The sequence below is a fragment of the Eucyclogobius newberryi genome, unplaced genomic scaffold (assembly GCF_026437365.1).
Source record: "Eucyclogobius newberryi isolate DKJ021-1_F unplaced genomic scaffold, fEucNew1.0.hap1 SCAF_8, whole genome shotgun sequence".
Lineage (NCBI taxonomy): Eukaryota > Metazoa > Chordata > Actinopteri > Gobiiformes > Gobiidae > Eucyclogobius > Eucyclogobius newberryi.
In genome coordinates this window covers 18,212,091-18,226,433 of record NW_027316500.1, presented here as the reverse complement: position 1 = coordinate 18,226,433, position 14,343 = coordinate 18,212,091, and the positions used below count along the sequence as shown (strand labels likewise).

At 39.9% G+C, this 14,343-nt stretch overlaps 1 protein-coding gene across 1 annotated transcript in view; it reads left to right on the top strand.

Annotated features, from left to right (window-relative positions):
• Positions 1-68: 68 nt before the first annotated feature.
• The window catches only part of camkmt (calmodulin-lysine N-methyltransferase), a 97,858-nt gene continuing 83,583 nt past the window's right edge, over positions 69-14,343 (top strand). The window contains exons 1-3 of the mRNA XM_072437102.1: positions 69-381; positions 2,074-2,252; positions 2,372-2,436. Coding sequence (XP_072293203.1) covers positions 238-381; positions 2,074-2,252; positions 2,372-2,436 — 388 coding nt within the window. The 5' untranslated portion in view covers positions 69-237. The remainder of the gene's footprint in view (positions 382-2,073; positions 2,253-2,371; positions 2,437-14,343) is intronic.

Sequence of the window (14,343 nt, the reverse complement as noted above, 5' to 3'; positions counted from 1 at the left end):
CTGAAAGCTCAGTGCAATAGCGTTCTCTACTATCGACAGTCGACTACCCTGTCTGCCATGGCAAAGTGTACGGAAGTAGAATCTCTACAGCATCCTCGCCATGGACGTAACAGGTGAATAAGCATGGGAAATTCATCGTAGATATGGTTTAATAACACGTTTTTGTTATTTTGAACTGGTACACTGTGAAACTTTGACAATCAAGTACGAGGATTGAGGTTTTTCTACGGGAATACAATGGAAAGACGTTCAACCGGTGCTAAAAACGAAACACCGGTCAGTAAAGACATTGCTGGAGACACCGATGATGCTAGTTCTCATATTTCCTATGATTCTGCTGCCAATGGTTCCGCCAGAGCCAGATGGACCCTCCTGCGACAGGTAAGGCAACAAGGGACTCGGCTCGGGTATACGTTGCTGCTTCTGCTCTCATCACCTGTTACAGTTTACAAACCGTGACTCACAGTAGGTATGTAGGTGTATAATTAAATAGAATAATGATGAGAATAACCGAACACCATTACTAATCCATCTACTGACTCTGTAGCTGCAGGAATGTTTATGTTATTGTAATAATCACAGTAAATGGTTACATATCAAAGGATCACACATTGAATTCATTCATGACTGAATGAGCAAAGACAAATGGTCTGTATCGTGCAGCCTACTTGTGATATGTGCCTTCTAACTAATGCTGTAAATACACCTTAGCTTGGATTTAGTTCAAAACTAATTTCTATCCGTAGTCCCATGTATAGAAGTGTTTACTCCCCATATTACAACATCTGCGCTACACGCTTTAGAATCAGAATCAGAAAGGGTTTATTGTCATTGTCAATGAACAGAACTCACAAACATATGAACTTGTCTTAATGATTCGGTGCAACATAAAACAATGAACAATGAATAAGTCAAAAAGAGAAAAAATGTAAATCTGCTATGGGATAAAAATAACAATAAGCAATGAGATAAAAAATAGAATAAAAAAATAAGATAGAAAATAGGCTTAATATGTACACAAATTTACAGTTGAATTTACATATGTAGAGCTGTCGAAGTTTAGTCTATAACAGACTGCGAGAGGCGAGGATCGTTCTCAAGGTCTTTATTTGACGCAAACAAGGAAAAAGAGGCAAAACAGCAACATGCTGTTTCGTCTTGCAGCTGAGCTCCTCCTTCCACAAGATTTAACTGTGTTTTATATAGCGGTTGCTTGGGTCTGATAAAATGGCATGACGTCAGCTTTAAGATTGTTTGTACCAGTTCACAGAAAGTACACAGTAAGAACTTCGTGTCCCATATAATGAATATGACACAGAAATATAATATAAATGCATGACAATAGTTTGGATACTATTCACAGAGCAGAAAGTGAACAGTGCAGTGAATGATTCAATTATAGTTAAAGTGACAGTGTTTATAAGTCCTCCATTACATAGCTTTAGCATTTAGGTGAAGTGTGCCTCAACCAATTACAACACACAGAATACAGAAATTAGCAAGATTGTATGTTTGATGGACTGTAGTCTAATAATAATGTTACGCTGGGGCCACTGCCAGGGACCGACACAGGCTGCAGCCTCACACCTCTCCAGGACCTGTATGTCTCAAGGACTTGGGCGAGAAGGCTGGATCATAGCTGACCCTTCTCACCCTCACCCAATCCTCTCCAGAACCTCCCCCTTTGCCGTTTGACTCATGAACATTTCATAACACCTCATAACTTCATCACCACTTCATAACACCTGTCACTTTAGTTAAATACAGTATTTCATCTATCTAGTTGTGCTAGTTGTATATTCTGTCCATACGGTATATTTTGTGTATACTGTATATTTAGTCAAAGTCTAATCACTTATTTAATGAATGTTTTTTATTTAATCATATTTTGTAATTTACTTTTCAGTTATATTTACTAATATTATTCATCGTATATTGCTCCATATTGCTAAAACATGTTCCTAGTTCACTGACAATGGAAATAAGTCTCCTTCTGATTCTGAACTAATGAGACAGAGATAGTGTATGACTGATAATAAGTCATATGTTGTGCTTCCACATGTTTTCCTATAGGTGCTGCGTCAAAAACAGGTTGACTGTCCTGAGGTGAAGCAGGTGTCAGTGCGCAGATTTTCCAGTTTTGACCTTTTCAGCAGAAAGAGACTTGTGATTCATGACCCAAGTAATACCTCAGAAGACCAATGGGTGGAGTACTGCAGTGTCTCTCTTCCTAAGTTCAGTGCCTTACTCAGGTGAATACTGATTTGTGGATATATGTGTATATGTTCTCTACTGAGGCCAGCATTACATAATAATTATGGATTAATTAAATCTACATTTATTTGTTTTATTTTAACATTTCTTTTTACAGAGTTCATTTGGGACCGCTCAAAGTCAATGAAGTTTTGAATAGTTTTGATAACACCGGTAATGTCTGTAAGTACAATATTTTCAGTATTTCTTTTGTTGCTATGGGTTTTTACAGTTTTTCTGACACTGTAGCTTATTCTTTCTATTTAGGTTTGTTTTTAACCAAGATTTGAGTGTCAAGGTCAACACCTAAAACCCTGAGATGCATTTGACATCAATGGGGGGTCAAGTTTCATAGTTTATAGTGAAAAGGCTGACTGACTGAATGTGGTTCTGCAGTGTTGAATGTGGAGTTATTTCTGGTGGTGCTTCTACTGACTCTGTTGGTGCTTTGTCTCTGAAAAGATGTACATAGTGTCCGTGGTGCTAGATTATTAAAGGAATTGAATAAATATTTGAAATAATATCTTACTCTTTCTTAGTCTATAGGTCCTTAAATACACTTTATATATGCTATAGAGTTTGCTCTTACCATTCCACACAAAATAATAAAAGGAATCTAACTTTGCATAAATACCAGTGTGTGATTGTGTTCGGCACTAACCTGCCAGATGTCAGGGTCAGAGTTCAAAACCATTGCTAAGAGCTTATTCACTGCATCACTGTGCTTGAATAGTTAATCTGTTTCACTCATGCAAGAAAGGGATCTGTTTCTTTGTTGTAGACATATAAATTAGCTCATAATGTCATATTTTTGTGATGTGTTACATCTAGTCTAATCTAAAACCCACTGAAAACTCTATCTATTCAGCATTTTTTCTCTCTATCCCTCTAATCTCGTCTCAGCTGGAGTGGTGGTAGGCCAGATGATTAACTAAGTTAGTGACTTTAAGTTACTGAATGGAGAGTCACTAACAGGGCACCCTGCTCCTCAGACAATGACCTAGCCATCCCGCCTGTTCTTCATCCCATGTTTGGGACTAGTAATGCGTATGATCAATTAGTATTGGATGAGAGGATGCTTTGAAAGGCCCAGAGGTGACCCTGTCAGTGCCCTGGGGTATGTATTTGGGGAGGGGGTGTACACAGATAGAACCATACCTAATATACAAAATCACACTTATACCCTTGTCTTCTCGCATCTACAGCAGCATTCACAGCCACACGTGAATGTTCCAATTCACACACATTCACACACAGATATCACACTCTCCGCCTTCCTGCTATCCCAGTAATCTCCAACCCCTGAGGTGTGGACAAGCCCAAATCCTAGGGGCCCTTGTCCTCCTGAATAGTGGGCTTAAAAGCATGGCCGGATTAACCCACTACCCCTATAATGTGTGGACTCAGCCTAAAAGTGTTACCCCTTCTCACCATGACGCTCTCTACAAGCTATTCAATTTGTCCCACCACTGTGCACGTATGTGAACAATATGTTGTTTCTTAAGGTGACGGTAAGCTGAAGTCAATGGGTCATGTCAAGAGCTGTTTTAACCTGTTTTAACAATGATGTATTTAAAATGAAATTGTTTATAAAAGGCCCAACAATTATTATCTGAAAAGGGCTCATGTGTGTCAGGATTTTAGTTGCATGATTAGCCATATAATAACAACATACACTAATAGTGTGGTAACATTTAACATCCTGTTATAACTTTGAGATTGTTTTTAAAAGGTGGAGGCTGAAGTACTCCTCTGATTTGCTGGCTTGTGACTATCAACGTCTTTACTGATTGATTAGCCCAAACCTTTTCCCTAACCTTAACCAGTCCAAACCAATACCTAACCTTAACCAGACACGGGCCTACAGTAAGCAGGAAGAAAGGCAGCCAATCCAAGGCTGCGCTTCCCCTGCCATCCTTTAAAAAATACATTTGGGCCCAGGCCTGTGTCTGTAAGTATCATGGTAATCCCATTTCACTGTTGTATTTTAACTGCCCATCTAAAGAGAAGTACTGCAGGAGCTCTGGCTATAGGCGCATTAAGGTGCCGTGTTGCTGAAGTCTCACATGTGCCTGTTCTAAAGTCATGCCTTCTCCCTGTGACAAAGAGCTTGTACTCCCTGGTGTGGCGGTAGAGAATCTGCCTGTGGATTAGTAGATTACTGACGAGACACTTGATACACTGGGCACTAGAACTACTTTGGAAATGACAAAAAATGCTTTGATCATTGTATTTTATGTGCCAAAGTGGCTTTTCACGAGTCGGATGCAGCAGGTCGGGCATGGTCAGGTGTTTGAAAGCAGGCGCTGGTTTGAGATGATGAGCCAGAGGCGGCTGTGACTGCAGCAATGAGCTCTCAGACTGAAAGCACTGAGGAACCTCCTGTTCAATGTTTGAATTTCTGGGGACACATTAAAAAAACAAAACAACAATCTTATTTTGCATATATTTTAAATGTCTTTTAAATGTCATTTATGTAATTTTTTCAGTAGAAATTAGATGGGTATAAAGACATATTTCTGCATTTGTGTTCGTAATTTTACAGTGCTTTTAAATTTTTTCTAATACTTGCATTTAAAGACAAGTTTTAACACATTTGGATTGACATAGTATCATTATCAAGATACTTAAAAACTAATGAGATATTACTTTGTGTCATTATTGCCCACCACTTAAACTAAAAGTTATAGATCATAGCATTAAAATGATTGTGTAAAATATTGTGATATCTTATCGCCAATAGTCTCACAATATACTGACGAATACGCTTCTTTGCTTAAATGTGTTGTTTTGTTACATCAACAGCTAAAAAAAACACAGAGGGAACTGTATAGACTACAGTTTTTTGCTCTTCAGTGCAGACAACATAAAGAAATAATTGTTATTTAGCCCTTTTGTATCTTGACTGAAATTATTAACACCAAAGGCTTATCAAGGCCTTTTAAAAGGAAAAATATATAATTCTCTGTACAATATTGTACCGTGAAATTAATATTGTGACAATATGTGGTATTTGCATATCGTCACATTCCCAATTAAGATTAAGTTTGAAATAAACATATATTAAGCAAATTTAGACTGCTAGTTGTGATACAATGACCTGCTTTTAGGCACAGGTGTGTCTTTTTCATGTGCATTGTTGCCGATTGAACCATGCATGTGAAGTAAGAAGTGCCCCCTGTAGCCACCCCTTGTGCCAAGCCTTAAGAGGAGCCCTGTTTGCATAATTATGCTAATTCATTGTGCCATAGTGCTAATTAGACCTGGTTAGACAATAGTACGAGGTTGGAAGCTGGCAGACACACACACAGAGACATGCTCGCTCAGACTGTTGTGTCAATGACAGCGTTTGTAGACCCCCTCTGCGCTGTTTATAACATGTTTTCTATAGAAATGGTTATGTACTGTTGTGCACAGGGCTGAGCTCAGGTGTCTTTTACCATTCTGATTTTGGCTAATGGATCCAAAATCAATGTGAAATCAAATACTCCACATGCCTCCTTTAAGACCTTGCACCATAAGCGTTTTGTTTACAAAAATGGATGCAGATGGCTTTCTGGTTAGAGCAGACCCAGCAAAGTTGGCAAGTTCTGCAAAAATATGTGAACCTGTCATCACGGTGCAAGCAGTTGTTTTATTTTCAAGGGTAAGGTTGTGGTAAAGCTTATAGCTTCAGGGCACATTTATTCAGAAATTACAATTTTATATAATTTGCAGTTATTGATTCACATTGGAATAACCTAGTCTGTTCCTTTCTTTTACTCGGAGAAACTAGAAGTAGGAATTTGTCTGGAGTAGTTTATCATTCATAAGTAGCATTCTTGACATGATTCAAATGTGAAACACCTCACACATAAATTCCCTGCAGTCAGCCATTATGGCTCTGTGCAGAATAAGGATGGAGAGCTCCTGGGTGTATCTTTACTTGAGAACGCCTCTCCCATTATAGTCAGTAGTTGATTATGTGAATTTAAGCATGACTGAAAGTTGGTGTGCGTGTGTGTGTGCACGTGTGTGTGTGTGTGTGTGTGTGTGTGTGTCCAGATGCGTGTGCATGTGTGCACAATTACCAGTAAGCGGCGGGATTAAGTTCAGGAAATGAGTAGAGCGTTAAAGAGGTGCTTCCCTGCCCAGTGCTCCTGCATTGTCACCACTGCTAATACTCAGCTAATTACAAGGACATACTTTAACAGCTAGCTCAGCTTTTCACTGTGGTCTGCCTCTGTCACTGTCCCCTCCCATTCTTATGTTACCCCTTCAGTCCGGAATTAGGGGATAAACTGAGAGAGTAATAACATGCCTTCCCCTCCTAAAAGCTCACACCCCCTCTGGATGGATACAATTATTGGATTTTTCTCCATTTAAGTCAGCCCCTATGTGCCCCTCCTGACTATGTCCCCTATGGTGGATTAGCTCATACATTTTGAAAACTATTGTGGCCTAAATGTATAGTTACAATATACAGAAGAAATCTATTTCTATTATCTATTAGATCTATTAGAATCTATTAAAAATGTATGATCAATTCACAATTGAAAGCAATGATTTATAATTTTGTGTTTTGGTTCTCAAGCCGTATCTCCAATCTCCAATCTATTGTACATTTTACGATAAACCCAGGGCTGTTCTGAGACCTAATGTTAAATGCCAGTTTGTTTCCACTGCACAAGCTCTGTCCATCTTTTGAAATGCTCTGCACTACTACATCTGTAAATTTAACTGTAAATGTTGTGTACCTAGTAAGCCTATTTCTATTTTTATCCTATTGTAGATTTAAATTGTTTTTCTTTAATGCATGCGCTTTTTATTTTTACATATTTTGTTCTATTATTGTTCATTGTTTTATGTTGCATTGAATCACCAAAGCAATTTCCTATGTTTGTGAATTTTGTTCATTGGCAATGGCAATAAACCTTTTGTGATTCTGAAATCCGAGGTGAAACATTTTAGCCTAGTGGAAGTGCTAGTTAAATTCAACCTGTCAACACGTCTTATGTGTTTGCCATAGAGATAAAAAGCTATTAATTTGCTTAGTGACTCCAAGTGTAAAATGAATGCCCAACTACTACAGGCCCGTATTCAGTCTGTCAGTCTGTTTCTCCTGCGAGACTTTACAAATAGCCCCACAGGGGTCTTTAGCTGTCAGTTGGCCAAGCTAATGTTACGGAAGGTGTTGACAGTAATAAGTATGCTAAATACTAATGCTAGCAAAGACCTTAGAGGGAAAAGCTAACTGATTTTCAAGTGTTCCCTTGAGACAGAACTAATCACTAACTGTTGTAGCCCTCTTGAGCTTCAAGCATTAGGTACCATTGTTGTCCTTTGAGGGCTGTTGTTACTGCTTCAATAAGAAATATTATCTTATTGCCTTTTGACATGACATTTTTAGAGAGTTTATAAAAATCTCTTGAGGAGTGTTGTTACCCGACTTGCAGTGTGGATTACAGCTTTTAAACCCTTTGCATGTGAACCTAGAGCTAATCAGTGGATGGCAATAGGAGCTTTCTCATTCAGTACACGCTTGTGTCCTTGTCAGTTCACAGTAGGCTATGGCGCCATACACCTTTGTGTTTGTCCACTCAGGCTGAACCGCCCTCCACCTTTCAAATCCAGAGAACAGTGGGGCGAGATGGGACATTAAGTGGGTGTCGCAGTGTGTTTTGGAGATTCCAGTTTTAATTGTGACTTGACAGATGATATTATACCAGACCTGACAGACTGCTGCTGAATGGTTGACTGGGTATGGGAAAGGGGAATACAATATCCTCTAAAAATAGTTTTGCTATTTTTTTAATGATCATTTGTCAGAATATAACGGTCAATAATTGAACAATGCAGTATTCAAAAACAAGAACTTCCTGTCTAAGTGCCGTGGGTAGTGGGGGCAGTGGGGATTAGCAGAAGATTGGTGCACCAGGTTGCTAGACTGATCTCCTTGAAAGTCTATGTACCGCCCCACTGGGCTTTTCATAGTGTGAGAGTGAGAGTGTGTGTGGGTCTGGCCTGGCTCTGCAGTGGGAGGTTTAAGTGCAGGATCACAGATGGGGACATTAGCTTTATGTAATACTCCACATCACCTCTGCCTCTAACATTGCTTTTGTTTCTCTCAGCCAGATTGCTCATGTTAAAAAAATATAATATACGGTATTATCTTTGCATCTATTTATGCAAAATGACATATGTCATGTCAAACATATTGCAGACAGTGACAGTATGGTTGATTACAATTAAAATTTGATGTTTGAAGTATGTTCTTACAAAATTATTTTATTGGAACACAGTAAACGAATATGTTAGTTAAAAAAATACATTTTAACAAGGACTGATTTGATGGACCCTGAAAACTGCATTTAATGTCATTGACTCATGTACAGGCAAGTAAGGAGCTTGACAGACGTTGAAGATGATAAAAAATATTATTCTTTTTGGTAACACTAGTATTGTAATTTAAAATACATGCATAAAATAAAGTGAGAGAATAAAATAAAATATATGTTGTTTAAGTTCTAGATGTAATAAGTTCATGAGTCCAATGGCACAGGGGAAGAAACTGTTCTTGTGGCGATAGGGTCTGGTCTGAATGGAATGGCTCCTGCTCATATTCAGTGTGAGAAGTCTCAGCTGTGGTCTGCTTGTCCCCGAGTCCTGGACTCAATGATGGCCATGTAGAACTGCATCATCATCTGGGCTGGCTGCTTAGCGGTGCTCTGCTGCCAGCCCAGACGATGATGCTGAGGCTGCCGCATGAAGTATATCCTCTGGCTTTGGCAATAAAACAGTCAGATTCTGATTCTGCTGGGCTTTCTTGATGAGGGAGCTGATGGTGGGCTCCCACTTGAGGTTTAGGCTGGTGCCGTAGAAACGAAAGGAGTCCACAGTGATGATGGGGGAGTCTGTCAGGGCGTTTTGGTGGTTGAGCACAGCAGGGAGGATGATGTTGAATGCAGCGCTGTAGTCCACAAACAGGACTCCAATTAATGCGTGAGCTTATTATAAACTATAGTAATTAAAAGATCTTTATGCAAAATTATGTTTTAAGGACTAGTATGGTTTCATAATTTTGTGTTGTGTTGACTATTTACATTATTATGTGCGTAAATTGCCCTTCAGGGATAACTTGTGTCTCTTTTGGAAAATGATGCTGTTCTGTACCAGAAATAACGGCTATGTTGTATTTTTCATCAGTGTTTTTTTTGGTACAACAATTGAAATTCAGTCCAAGAAATTATGTCTTGATAACATTGAAAAACTATCCCTCTGGTGGATGCTGTTTGCCAAGCACTTGTCGGCTTGAAGCATCTTCCTTATTCTTATTACTTTCCTTTTTGCCAGAAGTTCTCCACCCACCTGTGATTGTACAATCTTCCATCACCTCCACAATCACAACAACCCCGAGTCAGTGTGCCAGTGTGCAGCCGCTGCCAGCTCAGACCGCACTCACACACCGCATGCTTCCTGGTGGAGAAATTTACTGTTGGAGCTTTTATGCTGCTTTCCCAAGTGGCTGTTTTCCTGAGCACAACCACAATAGAGGGTCCTAATGTGGATTTGTTTAGAGAGCTGGTTAATGGGAGTGGGATGCTTTAATTGCACCTCTTTGATGGCGAGTGAGTGGTAGCGAGTCTGTGTAGAAGAGAGCGACACCTGGCCTTTGTTTTGCTTTATGTGTGGGAAAACATTTGCTCAGCTCTAAGTTCATTGCCAAAACACAAGCAGCTGTAAAACACAAAAGGAAGTGTGAAGTGCGAGAGTGGGGAGTGGGAGGAAATTGAGGGAAAAGTATAGTGTCCTAGAATAATGCAATAGCGAAGTATACAGTGAGTGCTGTAGACTACTGTATATTTGGTTACGTCACACATGATTGTGTCTGCCAGTGTTGTCCCAACTGGGGGTGCTGTAAGACTGTATGACTTGCTTACAGTAAGAGTTATCACTACGTATCCTACTTGTCAGTTCAATTATCATTTGTTTTAGTTGTTGTTTTCAGCATTTGTGTTTCTTCAGTGATAGTTGTAAATTTGCAATTTTGAAGTAGCTTATCTTTTGTCATCATCTGTCATTGCAATCAAGTCCAATGATCATATTTCACATAGGCTTTGTGGTATATTTCTGTTGTAATTGCTGTAATTCTGCACACAAGTCATCCCTCCTTGTCGCCTCCTCAGGTCTCGATTCCCAGTTCTGAGAGTGTGTGTAATTGTGTAAGTGTATCTCTGTGTGAGTGAAAACACATGGCGTGCCCTAAGTGGGCCATGGGCCTTAAGCTAATCAATGATCGTCATTTAGGCCCATTGTCATTCTGCAAACAACACACATTTACTTGTGTGTGCACACTTTGCTAATCAATTGAAAACAAGTGTCATTCACTTCTACAGTGGTCTGAAGGACAGCAGATAGAGCCACAGCATTTACCTCTTTTTTGTTTCATGAGTCTTCATTGTAAGTTATGGCGACTGTACACGGATAAGTCCACTACAGCTGTTTGGTAAAGCAATCACATCACTTAAAGACAGACTTAAATGGCTCTGAGCTCTGTCCCTTAGTATATATTTAATTCCTCTCCCTTAACTAACCTTAGCAGCCACCAATGCTTATCTCGCTTCTTTGTCTTTGCGCACTTCCCTCAGGCTGCTGCTATATATGGGTGGTCTCGTCCCTTTTTTTTTCTAAGCTTGGGCCCTCTACCAGAGGCCTGGGAGCTTGATGGTTCTGAACAGTACCTTTGCTGTTCCTAGCACTGCACTTCACTTGGCTGAGATTTTTCCAGGGATCTGTTGTAGCCACTCCTCCTGTTTGGGGGTCACTGCCCACCACTTTCACCTTCCACACCTTCCCCAGCTCATCTTAGCCCTTGGTATTTCTCCAGTTCCTCATGTTGATTTTTCCTGATGTTGCCATCACTTGGTATTGCCACGTCAACCACAATGACTTTCCTCTGCAGTTTAACCAGCACCACCACAATGTCTGGCTGGTTTGCCAATGCCAATGTTACCATTCTGTCAGTCTGTATCTGGAAGTCCCACAGATGTTGGCTCGGCCATTCTCTACCACATTTGGAGGTGTTTCCCACTTTGTCCTTGGGGTCTCCAGCTCATACTCCGCACAGACTCTACTTCCATTATTATGATGTATATTTCTATGATAACCATCAAAATACAGGACCTTGCCTCGTCCTGACTTTTCGCATTATAATAAACACAGCATTATTCTGTGAAGCACTCCACTCATCACTACTCAGGCCATTTGAAGAAGAAAACGCCTCCTGGAGGTCTAGCAACATGCAGTATCACAAGAAAAACAATAATTTTACGTATGTATAGATCATCTTCGATTCACTCTGGAGTCAAAATAATTGAGAAGTGCTATGGAAATGTATCACTAAGGTCACATCTCTCTGCACTGAATTACATCAACAGAATATTTTTTAGATCTTCCAATGTTCTGTGACTTTTATTCTTGAATAGATTTATCTTGTGGAATGGCAATATGAGTCAGTGATTTTTGAAATAAAATAAAATAATCCAATAAAATAAAATGTTTCCAGTGCAACTTGGAGCTTTTTCTTTCAACTGCATAAGCCGGGAGTTGATACAGTTATCTGTCTTTGTGTATCTTTGTTTGAATCAAATCTAATCAAATAACGTGTCAATAATATTTTCTAAGCTCTTTATATTGCTAAGAGAGGAGAGCAGAGGAGTAGGTCTAAGCCAGATATATCATTACACTGTTATATGTGTATCTATCGTGCTGCGACAGCATGGGTTTGTTTGGCAGTGGGCCATACACACGCACGCACACACACACACACACACACACACACACACACACACACACACACGCACACACACACACACACACACACACACACACACACACACGGATAGCCACGCTGAGCCTCCAATGGGGCAGTAATAGAGGGTGTGAGTGTATTAGTCGCTATAGTCCAAGTGTTAAGTGCTGTCCTGGTGTGTGTGAGATCGATGACAGCTGAGCGGACTCTCTCTCAATCCCAGACAGTGCGCAGACATATAGCCTAAGGTCAGGGGTCATGCACAGATATGTCTTTCAGTGTGTACGTACAGCGGGTCTCCGAAACATTCAGATTGTCTGTTCCAGAAGTGTACCGGTGTGGCGAGTGAAGGAGTTTGCTGTCAGCCACTGTTGGTCTGTCGATACCGGGGCCGAGCGTTAATGCCCGCTGTCTGCTGATGGACGCTGGCCTGCCTCCAGGGACCATTAGAGCCACCGGGACGCACACACTCGCACACACAGACACACGTACACACTGATCACATAAAAACATAGCACAACTAGACAAGAGCAGTGGGCACAAGGTTGACACAGAAATGAACAGCTGACATAGATAGGGTGGTGATTCTAATTAAAGAACTGTTGAAGTGCAGCAGTTGTTTGGAATAAGTACAGATAAAAACACAACTTCAAGGTCTATTCAGCTTCTGGAGGACAGCATACTTATTAGAGTAGTTTGTGGTTTCCAAGAACACTCCTTTTGAGACGAGAAAGATAATCATTGTAAAATATGGACTTTTGCCTCCTTGCAAAGAGGTCTGATCGCCACGCACTTGTGAGTTGTTTTTCAGTTTACAATATGTATATCTCTCCTTGAGGTGGCCCATTGGTGCTGAAATATACTGTCTCTTTAACAAACAACTGCATGAATATGTAGAACTTTGTCTGTACTTCCTGTACACCAAATTGGCCGAAAAAATTGTCAGACAATTTTCTTAGAGCCAGATCACGATCACAATATACGTAGACTTAGTAGTATCTAAAAACAAACAGAAAATGAAAAAAATATTTCCAGAGAGAGAGAGCAGACACAAAATAAAATAAAAAATAAATGAAAAAATAAAATCAAACCCTAAAAAAAGAAAACGTCCTATTTGTCAAAAGTGTCAGATTTGTCGATTTTCAATAGAAGTCCAAATGTAATTTTTTCCATTTTATGTATGTCCATTATAATCATAGTCCAGTCCTTGATCGTCGTTGCCTTTTGTGTCATCCATTTTGTGAGGGCCTTTTATGTGGCCGCCAGGAGGATGCTCCAGAGATAACTGCTAGTGTCCATGGCAAGAGTCCTGAGGCCCAAATACATAGTTCTGAAATCCATTGGGATGTTGAGAAATTGGTCTAAAGTCTGTAAGGCTTTGTTGATCTCAGTCTAATACTTGTGAACGAATGTGTGAAAGGAAGGGAACAACAACAACGTCTAAAAGAAGAGGAGAGGAGAATCTGTGAGGTCTTCGGGCTGACTGCTAGCGGTTTGGACAGACTAGCGGTTTGAGTGGCGGGGAGGTTGGCACGGGGTGGAGAGAGCTTGGACAGGAGATGGCGGCTGGGATCGATAGTTGGTATTGGATCGGAGAGCATGGAGGATTGAAATTGTTTTGAATCTAAAAGTAGCAGCCGGAAATGTAAAAAAGCCGCAAGCCAATCCGATTCGGAAGGTTCTGGCAGTGAGAGGCAGGAGGAACTTCTAATGTCGGGAATGAGAATACAGAGAGGAAGGTGATCATTAAACTTGGGCAAGAAAATGCGTCCTTTATTGAGTGGAATCCAGTCACATTAACGTCAAATCTAAGTAAGGGATTAGGTGAAATCAAACATGTGATGTGTCTTAGAAACGGCTCGCTGCTGGTTGTGTGCCAAGGAAGGAAATTAAGATTAATAGTCAGGATGGAAAGAAGGTTATTGTTTCAGATGCTGAAAGAAACATGGTCAGAGGGTTATCACAGGCATCCCTATGATGGTGACTGTGGGCAAAATAAAGAAGAATTTAACTAGAGCTGGGTTGAAATAATCGATTTTCCGATTTTTAATCGATTCGCATATTAATGAATGATTATCGATTCGTACGTTTTTTATTTTTATTAAATTAAAAAAAAATTCTACATTTCCCTCAGTGAACTTCAATCTACCTTCAAGAAAGATAATTCAGGACTCCTGGATTATCTTTCTTGAAGGTAGATTGACCCTTAACCTTTTCATCAGTCTTCCATCAGTAACTACCAATACTTGTAAGATTTGCTGTTTAATATTGATATAATACTAGTTTTAATATGTTTTTTT